The sequence below is a fragment of the Bos mutus genome, chromosome 8, assembly GCF_027580195.1.
Source record: "Bos mutus isolate GX-2022 chromosome 8, NWIPB_WYAK_1.1, whole genome shotgun sequence".
Classification (NCBI taxonomy): Eukaryota; Metazoa; Chordata; class Mammalia; order Artiodactyla; family Bovidae; genus Bos; species Bos mutus.
Genome location: NC_091624.1, coordinates 10,419,909 through 10,442,309, shown reverse-complemented (window position 1 = coordinate 10,442,309; position 22,401 = coordinate 10,419,909). Strand labels below are relative to the sequence as shown.

Here is a 22,401-nt window from a genome sequence, read left to right as displayed (position 1 = left end):
TTTCATATTTTAGGAACATAATATGATGCACTGACCATATACTAGTGAGATCTGAGGCAGCACACTGTAATAAAATGTACTAATATTCTGCAATTTATTATAGAGTGAAAGCTGAAAGAATAAGCACCATCAGGTCAGGCCAATTTTGGCACCAAATTTAATAATAAAACCTTTGGAGAAAGAAATGGCAACCCACTCCAGTGTTCTTGCCTGGAGAATTTCATGGACAGAGGAGCCTGGTGGGCTCCATGGGATTGCAGAGTTGGACACGACTGAGCAACTAACACACTTTGTCTCCAGAGTGTGGGAATTTTAGAATCGTGGATAAGGATTATGAACTATTTTATTATTCTATTTTTTTAAGGATTTTTTTTAATGTGGACCATTTTAAAGTCTTTATTGAATTTATTACAATATTGCTTCTGTTTTATTTATTTTTGGCTGCCCCATGCAGCTTGCAGGGTTTGTCGTGGTCTGTGTGTGGGTTGGAAAAGAATTTCCAGATGTGAGGTGGAATGAGAGGAGAACAGCATTAGAGTAGGACACGCTGTTAGAACAGTGGGTTGGCTCGAGAGAGAGCCGACCAATACTGCTTCTGTTTGATGGTTTGGCTTTTTGGCTGTGATGCAAATGGGATGTTAGCTCCCCAACCAGGGATCGAACCTGCAACCCCTGTATTGGAAGGCAAGGACTTAAACACTGGACCACCATTTTATTTTTAAAGTGTACCAGCTGAATAAATCTAGAAACATTGATTTGCACTATTTCCCAACCTTCATTTACCTCAGACTTAGCAGGAACTACACAAGATCTAGATATTCTTTCAAATATAAAGTAGTTCACATAATTACTCTCGCCAAGCAGGTCACACCTGGCATTGTATTCCCAGATCAACTTGAGGAGTTCTGTAAGCAGTGATTGGATTTTGACGAAATTGAGAATCTTTCCCAGCTAACATCAGTTTTTGAAATGTGCGAGCTGAGGCTGGACCCGCAGGGCCTCCAGCTCCCAGCCCTGGGCTTTCAGTCCCTCCCTTCATCTGTTTTCCCCTCCCCGCTCTATCCCCAGGCAGACACAGGACAACAGGCCTCCTGCCCATGCTGCCTGGATTGTATTTGGAAACTCAAAACTGTAATCGGACAGTTCTTCCTCCAGCTGGGCTGTGAAGCATCTCATTCTCCAAACCCCCAGACCTTCTGCCACGTTGGGCTGGCAGTAATGGTCCCCCGGAGCTCCTTGGTATGAGTTGGGCCAGGCACAGCCAGGTAAGACCTCACACTTACTCTGAAATCTTTCCTCACGTGACCCCTGCCAGGAAGGAAGACAGTGGCAGAGTTGCAAGAGGTTGTTTATATAAGGAAGGGACAGGGGAGTTTCCAGGAAGGTCTCAAAAGCCTTCTCTGAATGCCCAGAGAGAGATGGCCAAAGTCCATCTCTGCTCTTGGAGTGCTCAGCGGGCAGCACCAGGCAAAGGGACCCTCTCACGGGGCTGTTAGTCAAAATCAGGAAGCCGGGCCCCACCCTCCTTGGTGGGTCCACAGGGCCTCGTGGTCTGCACGCTTTTCTGTGGCACTTTCTCATCGGCGCTTGCCTCTACATCTGTTTCCCTTCTCTCATGGGAATTTACTCTTTAACTTTTATTGTAATACATGTCCAATACGGAAAAATTAGGTGACTCAGATGAATAATAATATGATACTCAGGAGCGATGCTAGGCACTATTTGAGGGGCTCTACCTGAACCTGTGACATTTCTGATGACACTCTGTGAGCAGGTATTACCATCATATAATCTCCATTTCACAGGTGACGGCACGGAGACACAGGTAGGTCCCTGGCCCCAGGTCCGTGAGGCTAAGAGGAGGCTGACTGGGATCCGAACCAGGCATTGTGGTGCTGGGGTCCACACCCTAAACCCAGGCCACACCCCACAATCCTACACACAGAAGTGACCACAAAGACATTTGGGTATATAGCCTTTTAGTATTTTACATATATAATTTTTTTCATAAATTATTATAAAATAGGTGCTTACCTTGTAGCTCAGTTGGTAAAGAACCTGCCTGCAATGCAGAAGACCCAGGTTTGATTCCTGGGTCAGGAAGATCCCCTGGAGAAGTGGCAACCCACTCCAGTATTCTTGCCTGGAGAAACACAAACCCATGGACAGAGGGGCCTGGCAGGCCACAGTTCATGGGTCACAAGAGTCAGACACGACTTAGCAACCACAGCACTACCATTATAAAATGTCTACTCTATGCACCGTTGTGTAGTCTTTCTACTTATCCTTCCACATCACAACACGTTCTACAACGTTTTCTTCAAAATGAAAAGTCTTTTTTTTATCATAAAAGTGTCAGAAGAATTAAATTTATGTGTTTGCTTGTAGTGTATGCATGAAACGTCTCTGGAAGGGTTCTGCAGATGCTGGAACACTGGTTACTTCTTGAGGCAGCCAGATGGAAGGTAGACGTGGATGAAGAGGAGACTGCTGTGTAACTTCTTGTACTCTTGATTATGACTATATAAATGTGTTATTGACTTCAAAAATAATTAAATTTTTAAAATGAAACTAATTCATCCTCATTATAAAAAAAATACAGGCATAAAGTAGAAAATAAATTCATCTTGAAGCTCAATACTCAGAGATAACACTGTTAACATTTTTGCTCTATTTCTTCCAGACCTTCATGTATGAGTACAGACATACATGCAGATATGTTTTACCAAAATAGGACGAGGCCGTATGGGGCTGTTTTGTCACCTGTGTTTTGCACTTAGGGTGAATCATGGACAATGTTCCATGCAGCCTCATTTTAAATGTCAGCAAGGTTATCAGTCATATTAAGGTGGCCAGTTTCCAAAGGAATATTTCTGGATGGACTGAGTTCAGCACCTAGATATGCAGTGCTAGTTGATACCAGGGTTATTTTATTAGGAGACTCAGATGAAATTATGGTTGTGAAAGTGGTTTGTAAAGTATAGAGCATATAAGAATCTGTTTTAAATTCTGGCCTCTTAACTGGCCGTGTCAGGAAGAATGGTAGAATCAAAACCAGTTGGTCCAGCTTCTTTCTAATGTTGGCTCACAGAGCTGACACCTCCCTACTGCGGTCTTCATTTACACACCCATTTACTTATTTATATTTTGAGTCTTAGTTGTGGCATGTGGGATCTAGTTTCCTCATCAGGAATCAAACCTGCATTGGGAGTGCGGTCTTAGCCACTGGACCACCAGTAAGTCCCTGCACTCATCTTTAAAGCTGAGAGTTTTAAGGAAAGGTTAAGAGCACCAAGTGTTAGCACGGATATGGAACGGAAACTCTGCTAAATGTCTTACAGCTGGTGGGAATGTGAACTGGGACAAACTTTTTGGAAAAAGAGGTGGTATCTACTAAAGCTGATCATGTAAGATACACTGTGGCTCAGAAAGGCCTCCCCTGCTTATACAGTGAACACAAATGCAGGCAGATTTCATCACATGACTTATTAATAGAATGTTCATAGCAGCACTATTTATAAGCATCCCAAACTAGAAACTTCCCATATGCCCATCAGTAGTTAAGTGGATAAATTATAATATTGTCACACAATACAAGACTATCCAACAATATGAATCTATCTTACAAACATGTTGAAACAAAGGAACTTGGCTCAAGATTAGAACACAAACTGTTTCACTTAGCTCTACTGCTACATAACAAACTGTTCCCAAACTTAGAGTCTTTAAACAACTGGTTGTTCTTCATGACTGAGTGGCTGGTTGTCCAGTTTCTCTTCTGATGTCATCAGTGGCTGCATTCGGCTGTGGGTCTGGCAGGGCTGGAAGGTCCAAGGAGACCTTGTTCGTCTGTGTAGTGGTTCTGGCTTCTTTCCCACAGGGCCTCCGTTACCTCTCCAGTGTGGAGGCCTCGGAGCAACAAGAGGGTTCCAAGAGGGTAAAAGTGAAGCTGCAAGCTCTAAGGCTGAACCTCAGACTTGCATAGCATTTGTTCCTCTGCATTCCGTCGGTCAGCCAAGTCAAAGGCCATTGTAGATACAAGGAAAAAACAGACCATCAATAGACTACCATTGATAATGATAATAGATTACCATTATTGCCAGATTCAGAATAGTATTGCCAAATTCAGACTTAAATTGAAGGTAGGGAAAACCACTAGACCATTCAAGTATGACCTAAATCAAATCCCTTTTGATTATACAGAAGTGACAAATAGATTCAAGGGATTAGATCAAATGGACAGAGTGCCTGAAGAACTACGGACGGAGGTTCGTGACATTGTACGGAGGCAGGGATCAAGACCATCCTCGAGGAAAAGAAATGAAAAAGGCAAATCGTTGTCTGAGGAGGCCTTACAAATAGCTATGAAAAGAAGAGAAGTGAAAGGCAAAGGAGAAAAGGAAAGATATACCCATTTGAATGAAGAGTTCCAAAGAATATCAAGGAGAGACAAGAAAGCCTTCCTTAGATCAGTGCAAAGAAATAGAGGAAAACAACAGAATGGGAAAGACTAGAGATCTCCTCAAGAAAATCAGAGATACCAAGGGAACTTTTCATGCAAAGATGGGCACAATAAAGGATAGAAATAGTATGGACCTAACAGAAGCAGAAGATATTAAGAAGAGGTAGCAAGAATACACAGAAGAACTATACAAAAAAGATCTTCATGCCTCAGATAACCATGATGGAATGATTACTGGACTAGAGTCAGACATCCTGCAATGCAAAGTCAAGTGGAGGTAATGGAATTCCAGTTATTTCAAATCCTAAAAGATGATGCTGTGAAAGTGCTGCACTCAATATGCCAGCAAATTTGGAAAACTCAGCAGTGGCCACAGGACTGGAAAAGGTCAGTTTTCATTCCAATCCCAAAGAAACGCAATGCCAAAGAATGCTCAAACTACCGCATAATTGCACTCATCTCAAGCACTAGTAAAGTAATGCTCAAAATTCTCCAAGCCAGGCTTCAACAGTATGTGAACCATGAACTTCCAGATGTTCAAGCTGGATTTAGAAAAGGCAGAGGAACCAGAGATCAAATTGCCAACATCTGCTGGATCATAAGAAAAGCAAGAGAGTTCCAGAAAAACATGTACTTCTGCTTTATTGACTATGCCAAAGCCTTTAAGTGTGTGGATCACAACAAACTGGAAAATTCTTAAAGAGATGGGAATACCACACCACCTGACCTGCCTCCTGAGAAATCTGTATGCAGGTCAGGAAGCAACAGTTAGAACTGGACATGGAACAACAGATTAGTTCCAAATAGGGAAAGGAGTACGTCAAGGCTGTATACTGTCATCCTGTTTATTTAACTTATATGCAGAGTACATCATGAGAAATGCTGGGCTGAATGAAGCACAAGCTGGAATCAAGATTGCCGGGAGAAATATCAATAACCTCAGATACACAGATGACATAACACTTAGGGAAGAAAGCAAAGAATTAAAGAGCCTCTTGATGAAAGTGAAAGAGGAGAATGAAAAAGTTGGCTTAAAACTCAACATTCAGAAAACGAAGATCATGGCATCTGGTCCCATCACTTCATGGAAAATAGATGGGGAAACAGTAGAAACAGTGACAGACTTTATTTTTGGGCTCCAAAATCACTGCAGATGGTGACTGCAGCCATGAAATTAAAAGACGCTTGCTCCTTGGAAGAAGTTATGACCAATTTAGACAGCATATTAAAAAGCAGAGACGTTACTTTGCCAACAAAGGTCCATCTAGTCAAAGCTATGGTTTTTCCAGTAGTCATTTATGGATTTGAGAGTTGGACTATAAAGAAAGCTGAGAGCAGAAAAATTGATGCTTTTGGACTGCAGTGTTGGAAAAGATTCTTGAGAGTCTCTTGGAGAGCAAGGAGATCGAATCAGTCCATCCTAAAGGAAATAATTCCTGAATATTCATTGGAAGGACTGATGCTGAAGCTGAAACTGCAGTGCTTTGGCCACCTGATGTGAAGAACTGACTCATCTGAAAAGGCCCTGATGCTGGGAAAGACTGAAGGCCAGAAGGGAAGGGGAGTTCTATAGTCCCCTATTCTTGAGTTCTATACTTGCAATCCCTGTGTCAAAACAAAGGTCCTTATAGACTGAAAACAATCTCAATACCAATGTTGAAAACACACATCTGAAGGCACATTTCTGCTGCTGTCCTGAAAGATCAGATATTATTTCTGTTTTGGTGACTGAACACTCAGAATTCTTCAGGAACCTTCTTTAATAATCATTGTTCAGGAAGTCAGTGATAATCAGGACTTGTTCGATACTGTGAGGATACCAAAGATGTTCACTGCATCACAATACTTGCAGGTAGAAATGCTGCTATTTTAAAGAAAACACCCTTTTCCAGGTTATTTTTAACCTTTTAGAAAAAATAAAGGTCCTCATAAGATAGTTTAAGCCACCAAAAAAAACAAATAAATATTTTTAAAAGGTCATAAATAATCACTATGCATTTCCTTAAATATTAATATATAAATATTTTCAACTTATATAAGTAAATATATGAATTTTTAAAAATTTGCAATATAATTAGCCAGATTCCAAGGGCTTAAATACTTTTATAGAAAAAGGCTGGACTTTTCTGGCGGTCCAGTGGTTAAGACTCCACAGTTCAACTGCAGGGGCATGGGTTTGATCCCTGGTGAGGGAACTAAGATCCCGAATGCCATGTGTGCTGCACGGCCAAAAAAGAAAAAAAAAGTCAACTGTCTTTGGAAGGTTCCCTTATGTGATTTTAGAGGAATAGACTCTAAAATGAGATGTTCCATGAACAAATGAATGCATTAGGGCATATAAGACTGAAATATCCTATAAAAACGTGCATTTATGAGTCTATTTTCTACTTAAAATGCACAGATGAGGAATTTTTACATCAAGCAGGTGTAGAGTGTAGGGAAATGATTTAATTGGTAATAGAACTGGGCTCGTCAGAGCCCTTTAATTTTCTCACACGCTGCTACTGCTGCTGCTAAGTCGCTTCAGTCGTGTCCGACTCTGTGCGACCCCACAGACTGCAGCCTACCAGGGTTCTCCATCCATGGGATTTTCCAGGCAAGAGTACTGGAGTGGCGTGCCATTGCCTTCTCCGAATTTTCTCACATACATTCCCTCCAATCCGTCTTCCCTGAGACCCCCTCCCAACCCACTCCCTTAGACCCTGTCTTCTTCCTGGAAAAAAAGGCTCAGCTGTAGCACCACTAGTTTAAGACTCGCTAGGACTTTCCCCGGAGAAGGCAACGGCACCCCACTCCAGGACTCTTGCCTGGAGAATCCCAGGAACGGGGGAGCCTGGTGGGCTGCCATCTATGGGGTCGCACAGAGTGGGACACGGCTGAAGCGACTTAGCAGCAGCAGCAGCAGCAGGACTTTCCCGGAGACACCTGTCTACTACTCCCAGGCCCCTTGTCAGGAGGATCTCCTTGGAGCCAAAAAGTTGATAACTGGTCTAGAAAAGATACAAACAATGTCACGGTCTAAGAATTTCTAAAGTGGACTTTGTGACATCATGCAGAGGCTAAGGGGTGAGGCAAAGGGCTCCTCCCCACGTGTGTAACCTCGGGCAGAGGACTGCATGTCCCCAGGCCTCAGTTTTCTCATCTGTGACAGGGGACTAGCAGAACCACAGTGGGAATATGCGTGTTCAGCCATATGGTGCTCAGTGAGGCCTCTTCCTCTCTCACCATGTCCTTCTAGGGCTCAAAAATCTGTAACTTAAGGGATCACAGGGAAGCTGAACAATGACTGAAGGGTTAGAAATCACCATCTAAGGAGAATGGGTGAAGGAGTGGTGAATGTGTCACATGGGAAGGACAGCATTTAGTCTGGGCAAAGAGGGCAGTGAGGAGCTGGGGCTGCCAACTGTGAGCATCCAGCAGCTTGCTTGGCATTTAACATGGTCCAATTCTCAGAACAGCCCTGTGAGGAAAGTAGGGTTATGAGCTCCATCTTCTAAGTGAGGAAATTGAGGTTTTTTAACTTTCCCAAGATCATCCAGTTGAATGGGGAAATGGAGAGTCCAACATGGTTCTGATGCTTTGCATCAGCTTAAGATGCTCCTCTCCGGTGGTGGAGACAGCATGGAGGAGCTGGCCCCAAAGAGGAGCAAGAGGGGGACATGGAAGATGGCTGTCAGGGACAGGTATCAGGGTCAGGCAGGGGCCAGAGAGGACTCTTTGGGACTCATCAGAAAGGGACTTTCTAGGCCTCAGCTGCCTTATGTGTGGGCTTGCCTGGAGGCAGGAGTGAGTCTACTTTCCCTGGAGGAAAGCAGGCTTGTGAGCACCAGGCTCGGGACCGATCTCCTGGGGACCACCCAGACAGATGGGAGCACTCTGCTCCTCTTCACCGAGGGGGGCTCAGTGGCTGGCACGGTTGAGTCCATCTTTCTACTTCTTTCTACGTGTTCCATTGTCATGGCAGGCACTCTCTTTGCCTCACTCTGGCCATCTCCCAGGAAGGGTTATATAAAACTAAGTAAAGATACTAAAATACACAAATGAAATTCTTCTTAGCCTTAATCTCTCGGTTCCCGTGTCCGTGGAATGGGTCTGATGATCCGTCCGACTCCGGGCAGGCAGGGTGGCTGTCAGCCTCTTTGCCCGCCATTGCAGGCTTCCTGTTCATGCAGCACTTACCCGGGTGGCTTTTGCTTCCTGGCCCTAACTTTGACTCTTCACACTGGGAAGGGGCTGTGATTAGAGCTTAATCTCATGTCTGCAATCAATTTCTTCCATGGAGCTGCACTAACCTTTCCCATCTAGATAATTGTGAGGCAACCACAACAGTTTCTCTCTCCACTACACTTTTTTCTTTCGTGGAGACATGGAAAAGGTCAGTTCAGTAGACTCAGACCTGTGTTCTGACTCTCACAGACAGAGGCCTATCACTCTTACACCCACAGGTCATCATTCTGAGCTATAAACCTTTTTCTTTTTTTAAGAGAGATACACATTCCATGAACATAATGCAGTCCATCTCGGAAGGTAAGATGGCCTTGGGAGAAACACTCCACAGATAAAAGAGTGTGGGCCATCTCAAAAGGCAAGAGGCTCATAAACTCACTTTTCTTAAAGAGTAGTCCCCAACGCTCACTAAAAATTATACTTGGATTTAATTTGAATTGAGAACCACATTTGAGTCCGTATTTCTAATCTCTGCACCTGATTTTGACTTAAATTGACTTCTAACACTGACATATCTTCCAAGGGAACCTAAGCAAAGAGCATCAGCTCCACATCACCCTCCCCTCAAGAGGACATGGAAAAACACAAAGTCACACTGAGAAAGAAGAGGCCACAGTTTGCTCTTGTCCACTGAAGGTCTCTTGGCCTCAGAATGCTGCCACTTCCCGCAGTTCCAGCCCTTGGCTGCGGTCCACCCTGAGTAAGTGAATTCCTCTGCTGAAACTCACACACAATAAGGAGATGGAGTCGGCCACCGCCAGGGAAGTCAAAGGTCCTGATCCATCCAGAGACAAGGTGAAAAGGCAGGCTGGGGAGGAAGGGGGAACCGGCATGTTAGACCAAGGGTGCCATATCATGGAAGGCGGCGTCTTTGTAAGAAACCTACAGAGATGAAGCGCGTGCTATGTATACGCGTCTAACCCAGGTAAGAGAGGCACCCAGTGCCTCAGAGGAGCTTTCAGTGGGGAAGTCAAGCCCAGGTTGTCAGCACAGGACGTATTCCACCTGAAGTACACTGGACAACTGGGGCCTCGCTGCAAGGCCGTGTTAGAACGCTGCCCTCGGGCGCTTGCCCAGAGTACAAAGCGCAGAGCAAAAGGTAAGGATACTAATCTTCAGCTGCGGCGCCCCAGGGACTTGCTTTGTCCTTTCAGGACAAAGGCTGACAGGGCACCTGCGGGGCAGTTTGGGGCTGCTGACCCACTCTCCTCCGTCAGCATCTTGCAGGCTGCTCTTCTAAGAGCACAAGTGCACGCCTGGCGGGCAGAGCAGCGCTTTCACACCTGGTCCTCCCTGGTCTCGGTTTCCATCCCTGAATCTACAACAGCTGCTCCTCCAACACGCCCAGGTCAGGGTACCTGACTGCACTCACTGTGGAAGCCGCTAGACATGACCCCACACGTCTGAGGAGGGTGACCCTATCCTCCCCTGCTAGGAGCTGAGTTTCTGGGAGATGATTGTCGAAGGGATTTGGCTTGAGGGTCTCTAAATGAACACTAGCCCTGTGTCTGCCAGAAGCCAGTGTCTAGGACAGAATAGTATGGAGACAGTGGGGTGCTGGTAAACTGGCTTTTTGGAAAGAAAAAAAACAAACCTTCATTCACAGCATTTGCCAATTTTTGTGATGTTAAATACTCCTGCCATGACCATATTAAATATTCCTGAATATTTAACAGTCAGCGAGTAGAAGCTGGCTCAGGCACACCAGCACATCGAGGAAACTGTGGCGAGCTGGCTCCCCAAAGCATGTCTTTCTCTGGTGCTTTGCGTGACCTTACTACGATCCCAAACCTCAGCTGCAGAGTCAAGAGAGGCCAGAGTCTTTCTGAGACTATCCTTACCCCATATGTCGCCCCCACCAAACTGAGGCTCTCGTTTTAGCCCTTGAAAATGAATCTTAAAGCAGCAATTCTTGTTCTCTTTTCCAGACATTTTTAGCATCACAACTTAAAACATGATGAGGAACTTCAGGTAGAAAGAATGAAGGAACCAAATATATTTGAGCTTTTAGGAAGGTGTCTGTACATGATACCAGGGGTTACGTGGTGACAGCTTCTAGCCAGTTGGACAGGGAGTCTGATCTCGATGTCATCTCTTAACCACTATGGTGGTGGACAGTGGCAGGACATGGGTGACTCTGTATATGCTGAGCAATGGAAGAAAGAGTTTTAAAGAAACCTGTAGGACATCATGTATCTTTGAGAAGCAGAAGGGAATGGCAAACCACTTCAGTATTCTTGCCTTGAGAACCCCATGAACAGTATGAAAAGGCAAAATGATAGGATACTGAAAGAGGAACTCCCCAGGTCAGTAGGTGCCCAATATGCTACTAGAGATCAGTGGGGAAATAACTCCAGAAGAATGAAGGCATGGAGCCAAAGCAAAAACAATACCCAGTTGTGGATGGAACTGGTGATAGAAGCAAGGTCCGATGCTGCAAAGAGCAATATTGCATAGGAACCTAGAATGTCAGGTCCATGAATCAAGGCAAATTGGAAGTGGTCAAACAGGAGATGGCAAGAGGGAACGTCGACATTCTAGGAATCAGCGAACTAAAATGCACTGGAATGGGCGAATTTAACTCAGATGACCATTATATCTACTACTGTGGGCAGGAATCCCTTAGAAGAAATGGAGTAGCCATCATGGTCAACAAAAGAGTCCAAAATGCAGTATTTGGATGCAATCTCAAAAATGATAGAATGATCTCTGTTTGTTTCCAAGGCAAACCATTCAATATCACAGTAATCCAAGCCTATACCCCAACCAGTAAAACTGAAGAAGCTGAAGTTGAATGGTTCTATGATGACCTACAAGATCTTTTAGAACTAACACCCAAAAAAGATGTCCTTTTCATTATAGGGGATTGGAACGCAAAAGTAGGAAGTCAAGAAACACCTGGGGTAACAGGCAAATTTGGCCTTGGAATACGGAATGAAGCAGGGCAAAGGCTAATAGTGTTTTGCCAAGAGAATGGTCATAGCAAACATCCTCTTCCAAAAACACAACAGAAGACTCTACACATGGACATCACCAGATGGTCAACACCAAAATCAGATTGATTATATTCTTTGCAGCCAAAGATGGAGAAGCTCTATACAGTCAGCAAAAACAAGACCAGGAGCTGACTGTGGCTCAGATCATGAACTCCTTGTTGCCAAATTCAGACTTAAATTGAAGAAAGTAGGGAAAACCACTAGACCATTCAGGTATGACCTAAATCAAATCCCTTAGGATTATACAGTGGAAGTGAGAAATAGATTTAAGGGACTAGATCTGATAGATAGAGTGCCTGATGAACTATGGACTGAGGTTCGTGACACTGTACAGGAGACAGGGATCAAGACCATCCCCATGGAAAAGAAATGCAAAAAAGCAAAACGGCTGTCTGGGGAGGCCTTACAAATAGCTGTGAAAAGAAGAGACGTGAAAAGCAAAGGAGAAAAGGAAAGATATAAGCATCTGAACGCAGAGTTCCAGAGAATAGCAAGGAGAGATAAGAAAGCCTTCTTCAGCCATCAATGCAAAGCAATAGAGGAAAACAACAGAATGGGAAAGACTAGCGATCTCCTCAAGAAAATTAGAGATACCAAGGGAACATTTCATGCAAAGATGGGCTCGATAAAGGACAGAAATGGTATGGACCTAACAGAAGCAGAAGATATTAAGAACAGATGGCAAGAATACACAGAAGAACTGTACAAAAAAAGATCTTCATGACCCAGATAATCATGATGGTGTGACTACTCACCTACAGCCAGACATCCTGGAATGTGAAGTCAAGTGGGCCTTAGAAAGCATCACTATGAACAAAGCTAGTGGAGTTGATGGAATTCCAGTTGAGCTATTTCAAATCCTGAAAGATGATGCTGTGAAAGTGCTGCATTCATTATGCCAGCAAATTTGGAAAACTCAGCAGTGGCCACAGGACTGGAAAAGGTCAGTTTTCATTCCAATCCCAAAGAAAGGCAATGCCGAAGAATGCTCAAACTACCGCACAATTGCACTCATCTCACATGTTAGTAAAGTAATGCTCAAAATTCTCCAAGCCAGGCTTCAGCAATACATGAACCGTGAACTTCCAGATGTTCAAGCTGGTTTTAGAAAAGGCAGAGGAACCAAAGATAACATTGCCAACATCCTCTGGATCATCGAAAAAGCAAGAGAGTTCCAGAAAAACATCAATTTCTGCTTTATTGACCATGCCAAAGCCTTTGACTATGTGGATCACAATAAACTGTGGAAAATTCTGAAAGAGATGGGAATACCAGACCACCTGACCTGCCTCTTGAGAAACCTATATGCAGGTCAGGAAGCAACAGTTAGAACTGGACATGGAACAACAGACTGGTTCCAAATAGGAAAAGGAGTACTTCAAGGCTGTATATTGTCACCCTGTTTATTTAACTTACATGCAGAGTACATCATGAGAAATGCTGGGCTAGAAGAAGCACAAGCTGGAATCAAGATTGCAGGGAGAAATATCAATAACTTCAGACATGCAGATGACACCACCCTTATGGCAGAAAGTGAAGACGAACTAAAAAGCCTCTTGATGAAAGTGAAAAAGGAGAGTGAAAAAGTTGGCTTAAAGCTCAACATTCAGAAAACTAAGATCATGGCAACCAGTCCCATCACTTCATGGCAGATAGATGGGAAAACAGTGGAAACAGTGTCAGACTTTATTTTTGGGGGCTCCAAAATCACTGCAGATGGTGACTACAGCCATGAAATTAAAAGATGCTTACTCCTTGGAAGGAAAGTTATGACCAACCAATACGATAGCATATTCAAAAGCAGAGACATTACTTCACCAACAAAGGTCCATCTAGTCAAGGCTATGGTTTTCCAGTGGTCATGTATGGATGTGAGAGTTGGACTGTGAAGAAAGCTGAGCACTGAAGAATTGATGCTTTTGAACTGTGGTGTTGGAGAAGACTCTTGAGAGTCCCTTGGACTGCAAGGAGATCCAACCCGTCCATTCTAAAAGAGATCAGTCCTGGGTGTTCATTGGAAGGACTGATGCTAAAGCTGAAACTCCAATACTTTGGCTACCTCATGTGAAGAGTTGACTCATTGGAGAAGACTCCGATGCTGGGAGGGATTGGGGGCAGGAGGAGAAGGGGACGACAGAGGATGAGATGGCTGGATGGCATCACCGACTCGACGGACATGAGTTTGAGTGAACTCCAGGAGTTGGTGATGGACAGGGAGGCCTGGCTTGCTGCAATTCATGGGTCGCAAAGAGTCGGACACGACTGAGTGACTGAACTGAACTGAACTGAGAGGCAGGCTCCTTACCTCCAGTGTCTTGATTCCAGATCTTCACCTTGCAGTCATGTGATGAGGTAGCAATTGCAGGCATCGCGGCTAAAGCTCTGGGTAGAAAGATACAGGACGCAACAGTCTGGAAATGTCCCCTGTACTCACAGATTCTGCTCCGTGTCTGCCTCAGGTCCCACAGCTGCAAAGTAATGACAGGGGCTAGCTTGCATACATATTTCCCAGCTTCAGACATGCTTCATTCTCTAGTATCCTCTCCACAGCCTCTCATGATGCCCCTATTCCCTCAACCTACCTCCTCACAGACACCCTTATCTTCATCCCTCCCATCCATCCATCCCTCAGGCAGTGACTATGTGTCAAACAAGCTAGGTTAAAGATGGTTTAACCAGAGGTTGTTGCCTTTTTCATTATCATCATGGCAGCACAGTGGGAGTACAGAAGGGGGTGGCCTATTTTCTACGACAGGTCGAGTGGCCTTATACCAGCCTCCTGGCATCTGTGGGTCCCATGGAGACCCCACAGTTAGGAACAGCTTCTCATAAGTATATACAGGTTCAGACCTTCTGATTTAATACCAAGACACTGACTCTTGGTATAGGAAGACTAGATTCTATAACAAGGGAGACGACAGTTCTGCCAGTCCACTCCTGTTGATACTAATCAGACTACACTTAAGAGAATAATGTTCACAAACAAGAGCATATGGAATTGTGTCCAAAAAAATAATGAAATCTCTGGACACTGAGTCGCTGTCCGAGGAATAATTGTAGGAGCTGGAAATGCAAATGCTTAGCTTGGAGAAGAAATGCTACATCAGAAGCCTGGAATTCAACACTTTAACCTACCACTTATGAGAAGTGTGGTCTTGTACAAGAGATTTCAACTTGCCATGCCTCTATTTCCCCATCTGTAAAATGGGAATTATAATAATACTGAACTAGCAAGATTGTTTAAGGATTAAATGAGATGATGCACATGATAAGCTCAGCCCAGTGCCTTGCACATAATGTCCAATAAAATGGGAGTTGTAGTTGTCCTGGATACTAGATACTAGTATCTAGTTTGGATACTAGATAAATCTTTTAACTAATATTTTACTGTGAGAAATCCAAGGTACTCTGGAGGAGCCAAGGCAATCTACCCTGAAATTAACTGCAAGGAAAGGTATAGGGGTTCAGGATGCAGTGGGCCCTTGACCAACACTAGAGCCCCAAACTTCCCAAAGAACTTGAATTCCTTTACTGTGACCACATGTGCAACGGGAACACACTTGATTCTTCAATCAGTTCATCCCTTTTCTAAATTCTACTGGGATCAGGGACATTAGCAGGTGGTTCTGTGTCTAACGCCTTCCTGTCTTGACTCCCATCACATTTCTCTTTTCTATGACTGATGCAGAGAGCTTAGGCAATGGAGTTTTCTTGAAAGAAGCATCCAGAATGCCAAGGATCATGTATAGATTGCACTTGGAATAGGCCTGAGACTTTAGTAGAGCCTGCCTGTATAGCTCAGGACAGGCAGGAGGCGAGAGGAAGTCATTTCTCGTCAGCACCCCGACACCTGGACCCCACAGTTTCTCACCGTCGCTTCACAGCCTTCCCCTTCAAAGCCGCTGCTGCAGGAGACACACTTGTGCCCATCCTCACTGACCTCGCAGTACGTCTGGATGTGCTGCTGGGTGGGAAATGTATGAACTACCTGCAGCCCCCGACTGTCCCACAGTCTGAAAGAAATTACGGCAGCGAATGAGTTTGCAGTAAATGTGCTGAAATGCACCTGTAATTGCCTGTGAACGCTGAAGTCTTGGCTCTTTGCGGGCTTTGGCAAGTCAGAACGGAACGCTGGGATTTACCTAAAAACAGCAACATGAACCAGATCAATCTCAGGGATGGTAAAGCTGTCAGGAAATAACCAAACTGAATGACATCTGAGTTCTTTCTATTTTGAGATCTAATTAATGGGAATTTAGACCACGCATCTTAATTGTTCAAGTTAATTTGTTAATTTGGTCCCTTGGGGTACTACTTTCAACAGACAAGAGAGAATATTTCTGTGCCTGTGATTTAATAAAAATTTTCAAAGATACACATCATGATGGAGAGAAGCAGGCATCATTCCAGAGTCAGACACAGAAGATTTATAGGACTTGGCCAACTGACCCATGGGGTCAACTGGGGACCGTTTTGTTTTACCTCTTGTCTCAATTTTACTTCTTTATCTTCTTCCTACCATTTTCTAAGAAGAATCTCTTGAGATCCAATGTTTCTGGTCATGCTTTCTAGTCTAAGAAGGATTTACTTCATTTGACTTCCCTGATGGTGATTCTGAGGGCTGGGTGATTGAGAACACCTGGAGCCCAGTAAGGGCCACTTTAAGGGGTGGGACAAGCAAGCAACGGACCCTGAGGTTAATGAACACGTTCCCACAGTCAGGGATGGCAGAATCAGCTGCTTCTAAAAACCAGCCAGAACAAGCTGACCTCCTGCCATTTAACCTCTATCCAGGTGATCTGCGGGGCCAGATCAGAGAGACACCAGCACTGGCAAAGTGCAGAGGAGGGGAAGGCCCTGGGCAAGGCACAGCAACGCGGAGAAGCAGAGCAGGAAGAGAGTCAGGTAAGCACGGGAGCCATAGACCTTCACCAGAAACACCTGCACTGCTGCTCAGTAAGCCCACCTGATGGTTTTATCCTCAGAGGTCTGGAGTATGTAATGTTCTCGGGGGACCCAGCACAAGTGAGTGACCTGGAAAAAGCAAAAGTTTCAAAACTTCTCCACACCATGCCATTTCTCCGCTGTAATTTCTGTAAATGTCACTAAAGAGCATCCCTGTCATCACTTCTCAAGGATGCTGAGCCTAGCACATCTGACTTCAGAGGGATTTTATGTGGTGCAGAGGCCCACCGGTCATGCTCAAGCTGCAGCTCCTACGTTATCAGCAGCAACGGAAGCACCTGGACCAGGCGTGAGCCTCGAAATGCATGCAGCACTCTCAGAGTGTCTGAAACCCAAACACCGCTGGCCGAGTGGCAGCTAAGGAGAGCGGCCTCTGCTTTCAAGTGGGACCGATTAAACACTAACTTGAGGCCTCCTCGGGTTCAGGAAGCGTGTCCCTGTTTCCCTTTATCCCTGCAGCCCCCTGCTGGATAGGCGTGAAACAGTTTTCAAAACAACCCGAGGCAACACGGTTTTCACTTCTTCCAGCAGCCTACACAAATACGGAGGGCACAGGCGAGCACAGCTTGCCACTGGCAGTTGTCTTCAAAACTCGAAAAGATCACGTGACTAACGTCTGACAACCACTATAGGACACTGCCATGTCGGGTGATACAGTTCTCCCCATTTTATAAATGAAGACACCGAGACTTCTAGTAACTTTCTTGGGTTAATACAGCTAAAAAGTGATGTATCCATGCTTTAAACCCAGGTATGACTAACCTCATAGGCAGTGGAGTTGACATCAGTCTGCTACCGGCAAACACTGGTCTTCATAAGCAAATCAAATTATACAAATAGCAAAAGGTCATGCTAATTTCTCTGCATAATGTTACATATACTGAACACATGATAAGCATAAACTGTGAGCTTCTGGAGGCCAGGAACCAAGCCCTGGGCCACTAACCCTGCTTCTGGCACAGTGCCTGGCCCACAGACGATATGGAATAACTATGTTTTGAAGGCATAAGTGAGGACACCATTTAAAACTCCAATATAAACTAGTGGAGTTGTTCTCTGGAGCAGAAGACCTTAGTTAGGGTGAGCAGTAATTAGGACCCAAGACTCTAAGGCCTGGTCATGCAGTCTCCACATCTCTCTCCTGGGCTCTTCCTCACCCCAGGCTCCCTTCTGTTGCCCTCCTCTGGACCAAGTTTGAGTTCGTACCAGGTTCCTGGAGACTGAAGCTCTCTCTGCACACTGTCCAGTCCCCACATCCCACAACAGCAGGGTGTTGTCACGGGAGCCGGTACACAGATGTGATGAATCTTAGGGAAAAATGGCAAGAACATGGTCCATGAAATGGACTTGGGACAGGGCTTTTCAGAAAAGTACCACAGTATTGGTGTTGGGAAGACGTTGGCTTTAACCTCACCTGGACTCACCGTCAGTCCAGTGACCACCATGGTGTGGCCAGAAAACTGCTGTCTCGGCTGTGAGGAGCTCTGCAAGTCCCACATCATGACCATCTTATCGCGAGAGGCGCTGAAGAACTGGCTTGATTTGTAAATACACGCTATCTGCTCAAAAAAAAAAAAAAAAAAGAGCTCTAGTGTGCTTGTTTGGACGTTAAAAATGGAAAAAGCCTGGAGATAAAAGTGCTAGAGCCTGGTGTTCGCTCTCAGGCTGGTTCAGAATGCACTGTATCTGGCAGGTAAACAGAGTCTGTGCTCTGTGGCTGTCGCTGATACTGTCTCATTATGGTGGAGTTTGCTTCTCAATTTTTGGTTCATGTAGGTGGACTTCAGAGAGGGGAGTTACATAATCTGACATTCTCCATCATTTTTGCTGGAATCTCAGTCTACTCTGTCATGCTCTTTAACAATTAATTATTTACCTGTTTCTGGCTTTTAAAAAATTTCCCCAACTAGACTAAAAGTTTCCTCAGTATGGAGAGTGTGTCATTTTCTTAACTAGAGTAAACACTTAGTAAGGCTTCGATACATGACCCTGGTGAGTTAGGACAGGGCAGGGGGAGTTAATCTCAGCTGTTCTCTATTTACTACCTGTGCTGTGCTATGTGCTAAGTTGATTCAGTCGTGTCCAACTCTTTGCAACACTATGGACCGTAGCCCACCAGGCTCCTCTGTCCCTGGGATTCTCCAGGCAAGAATACTGGAGTAGGTTGCCATGCCTTCCTCCAGGGGATCTTCCCAACCCAGGGATCAAACCCATGTCTCTTACATCTCCTGCACTGGCAGGTGGGTTAGCGCTACCCAGGAAGAGCTTAACGGTGACAAAAACTGTGTCTACTATGCCTGTGACTGTAGCTGAGTGAATGGTTTGCTCTGGTACGAGTGGGGCTTCCCATGGTGACGTCAAATGAAACCTCTGCATTTTTCCTTAATACTGAAATATTCAACGACTCTTACTACCGAGAGCTACAGGCGTTCCTTTATTCAATTCCAAATTTCCTCGTGATGCTGATCATATGACAATTACCTTGGTGATTTCACGCTCATGTCCTTTGAACCTTTTCACCACATTCCCAGTTCTCCAGTTATAGGCCACAGCTGTCTGCAGAGAGTCAGTAGAATATTTTAGTTTAATTGATTTTTTTTGTTTAGCTGAAACTACAAGCCTTTATCTTGTTCTCTACCTAATTTCTCCATTTCTACCAAGGTTTTATTGTAGCTCCTCATGCTCCCCAAGTTTGAGCTCTCTGTCTCTTCCACAGCCACTGGGCCACTCCACGGAAGCGTCTGGGCCTTAATGACGGGTTTGGGATAACACTCCCCAGGGGCATCTGGTTTAGTTTGAGGTTCTGGGTGTAGATGCTGAAGGAAAATCTACATGGGATTAGATTTTTTCTCTCTACTTAAAAAAAAAAAATTACCATCTTAATCATTTTTAGATGTATAATTTAGTAGTGTTAAAAGTATATTCAGTGATGTAGGACTGTATAGGTAGATCCAGACAGTATGATGTTGTTTTAGGGGCTGAAGGGGAGAAACGAAAAGTGTTTTATTCTTTTTCTAAAGTGTTGAAGTCTTTCTAATGTAGCTATTTTTCTTGTTGCATCTTTTATACTTCAGTACACCTGGTGTGCTGGGTTAATGGCTAGTACTGTATTGGCTCCGTGGAAACATGTCTGTGAAAAGAGTATGTAGTGGCTTCTTTCAAATTGTTAGATGCTGAATATGTTCACTTTTAAATCCCAATTCTGTCCCGATCTTACAGACGCTACTGTACTTGAATGGTTAATAAAACTGCACAGTGCTGTTAAAAAAAAAAAAAAAAAGTATATTCAGGGAATTCCCTGGTGGTCCAGGGGTTATGATTCTGCACTTCCAGTGCAGGGGGCATGGGTTTGATCCCTGGCTATTTCAAATCCTAAAAGATGATGCTGTGAAAGTGCTGCATTCAATATGCCAGCAAATTTGGAAAACTCAGCAGTGGTCACAGGACTGGAAAAGGTCAGTTTTCATTCCAATCCCAAAGAAAGGCAATGCCAAAGAATGTTCAGACTACCGCACAATTGTACTCATGTCACATGCTAGCAAAGTAATGCTCAAAATTCTCCAAGCCAAGCTTCAGCAGTATGTGAACTGTGAACTTCCAGATGTTCAAGCTGGCTTTAGAAAAGGCAGAGGAACTAGAGATCAAATTGCCAACATCCGCTGGATCATTGAAAAATCAAGAGAGCTCCAGAAAAACATCTACTTCTGCTTTATTGACTATGCCAAAGCCTTTGACTGTGTGTATCACAACAAACTGTAAAAATTCTTAAAGACATGGGAATACCAGACCACCTGAACAGCCTCCTGAGAAATCTGTATGCAGGTCAGGAAGCAACAGTTAGAACTGGACATGAACAACAAACTGGTTCCAAATCGGGAAAGGAGTGCGTCAAGGCTGTATATTGTCACCCTGCTTTTTTAACTTATATGCAGAGTACATCATGAGAAATGCTGGGCTGGAGGAAGCACAAGCTGGAATCAAGATTGCCGGAGAAATATCAATAACATCAGATATGCAGATGACACCACCCTTACGGGAGAAAACAAAGAGGAACTGAAGAGCCTCTTGATGAAAGTGAAAGAGGAGAGTGAAAAAGTTGGCTTAAAATTCAACATTCAGAAAACTAAGATCATGGCATCCGGTCCCATCACTTCATGGCAAATAGATGGGGAAACAGTGTCAGACTTTATTTTGGGGGGCTCCAAAATCACTGCAGATGGTGACTGCAGCCATGAAATTCAAAGACACTTGCTCCTTGGAAGGAAAGTTATGACCAACCTAGATAGCATATTCAAAAGTAGAGACATTACTTTGCCAACAAAGGTCTGTATAGTCAAAGCTATGGTTTTTCCAGTAGTCATGTATGCATGTGAGAGTTGGACTATAAAGAAAGCTGAGCACCAAAGAACTGATGCTTTTGAACTGTGGTGTTGGAGAAGACTCTTGAGAGTCCCTTGGACTGCAAGGAGATCCAACCAGTCCATCCTAAAGGAGATCAGTCCTGAATATTCATTGGAGGTACTGATGCTAAAGCTGAAACTCCAATACTTTGGCCACCTGATGCGAAGAACTGACTCATTTGAAAAGACCCTGATGCTGGGAAAGATTGAAGGTGGGAGAAGGGGACGACAGAAGATGAGATGGTTGGATGGTGTCACCGACCCAATGGACATGAGTTTGAATAAACTCCAGGAGTTGGTGATGGACAGGGAGGCCTGGCGTGCTGCAGTCCATGGGGTTGCAAAGAGTCGGACGCGACTGAGTGACTGAACTGAACTGGCGAACTAAGATCTCACGCGCCATGTGGCATGGCCAAAAAAATAAAAGTACATTTACACTGTTGTGAAACAGATCATTTATTTCTTTAATATTTATTTATTTGGCTGCGACATGTCTTAGTTGAGGCGTGTGAGATCTTCACTCTTCACTGCAGCACGCAGGGTCTTTAGTTGCACCACGTGGGATAGAGTTCACAGACCAGGGCTCGAACCCAGGCCCCCTGCATTATGAGCATAGAGTCTTAGCCACTGGATCACCAGGGAAGTCCCCATACTTTTTTTTTAATTTCAAAAAATCTCATCCATAATCCCATCTGCCAGAGAGAATCATTATGAAAACTGTCTTCCCATCCTTTTTCCAGGAATACATTTTAGTATTTTGTTGTATTTCTCCCCCTAAACAGGATTCAGAAGCATTCTCTGGCCCATCTCTGTAGTTCAGTACTATGACCTAGTTAAATCCCAGTTTCATAACCTGCAAAATAGAGAGGCTAATCCTCGCACCATCTACCCCTCACAGCTGAGGATCATAGAAATATAATTTCATGTCTAGATGTTAAAACAAAATGCTGCCAATTAAATGATGTTATTATCAATTTCTAGATGCATCCTGATTTCAGAGGTGTTAAAATGTGGAAACACGCACATCTTAGAATCAGTGAAATACAGTATGAAAATGAAATCTGAAGATTCTAAATGGCCATTGAAGATTAGAGGCATTATTTGTTATGAAAGAATCAGCATTTCTGCTAGCAAGAGCCTAGGTCTGAGTGCTATGACAGATCCAGGTATGAGGGAGATAAAGCAACCAGATTTACACTGAAAATGGGAGCAGTCTCTAAGTATTGGTAGATGTTTTGGCAAAAGAGATGCATAAAAGAGACTAGAACTTTCCTTTTGCTGATAAATAACTCCTGTGTGCATGCAGGTGTAAAAATGGATAGGCTGGAGTAATATTTGTCATTTATAAGAA

The 22,401-nt window shown here is 44.2% G+C and overlaps 1 protein-coding gene across 9 annotated transcripts in view; it reads right to left on the bottom strand.

The window, feature by feature from the left end:
- Nucleotides 1–1,693: 1,693 nt before the first annotated feature.
- Nucleotides 1,694–22,401, bottom strand: part of WDR31 (WD repeat domain 31) — a 30,944-nt gene continuing 10,236 nt past the window's right edge. For 2 of the 9 annotated variants that reach the window (XM_070375066.1, XM_070375067.1), the window contains 8 exons: nucleotides 19,132–19,206; nucleotides 18,065–18,209; nucleotides 17,857–17,957; nucleotides 16,652–16,719; nucleotides 15,557–15,698; nucleotides 13,991–14,153; nucleotides 9,418–9,497; nucleotides 1,703–3,996 (listed from right to left, as the gene is read on the bottom strand). In XM_070375066.1, coding sequence (XP_070231167.1) covers nucleotides 3,889–3,996; nucleotides 9,418–9,497; nucleotides 13,991–14,153; nucleotides 15,557–15,698; nucleotides 16,652–16,719; nucleotides 17,857–17,957; nucleotides 18,065–18,209; nucleotides 19,132–19,206 — 882 coding nt within the window. In that variant the 3' untranslated portion in view covers nucleotides 1,703–3,888. Of the gene's footprint in view, nucleotides 9,498–13,990; nucleotides 14,154–15,556; nucleotides 15,699–15,751; nucleotides 15,828–16,651; nucleotides 16,720–17,856; nucleotides 17,958–18,064; nucleotides 18,210–19,131; nucleotides 19,207–22,401 lie in introns of all 9 variants that reach the window. The other 7 variants (XM_070375070.1, XM_070375075.1, XM_070375069.1 and 4 more) reach the window with 7 other exon arrangements.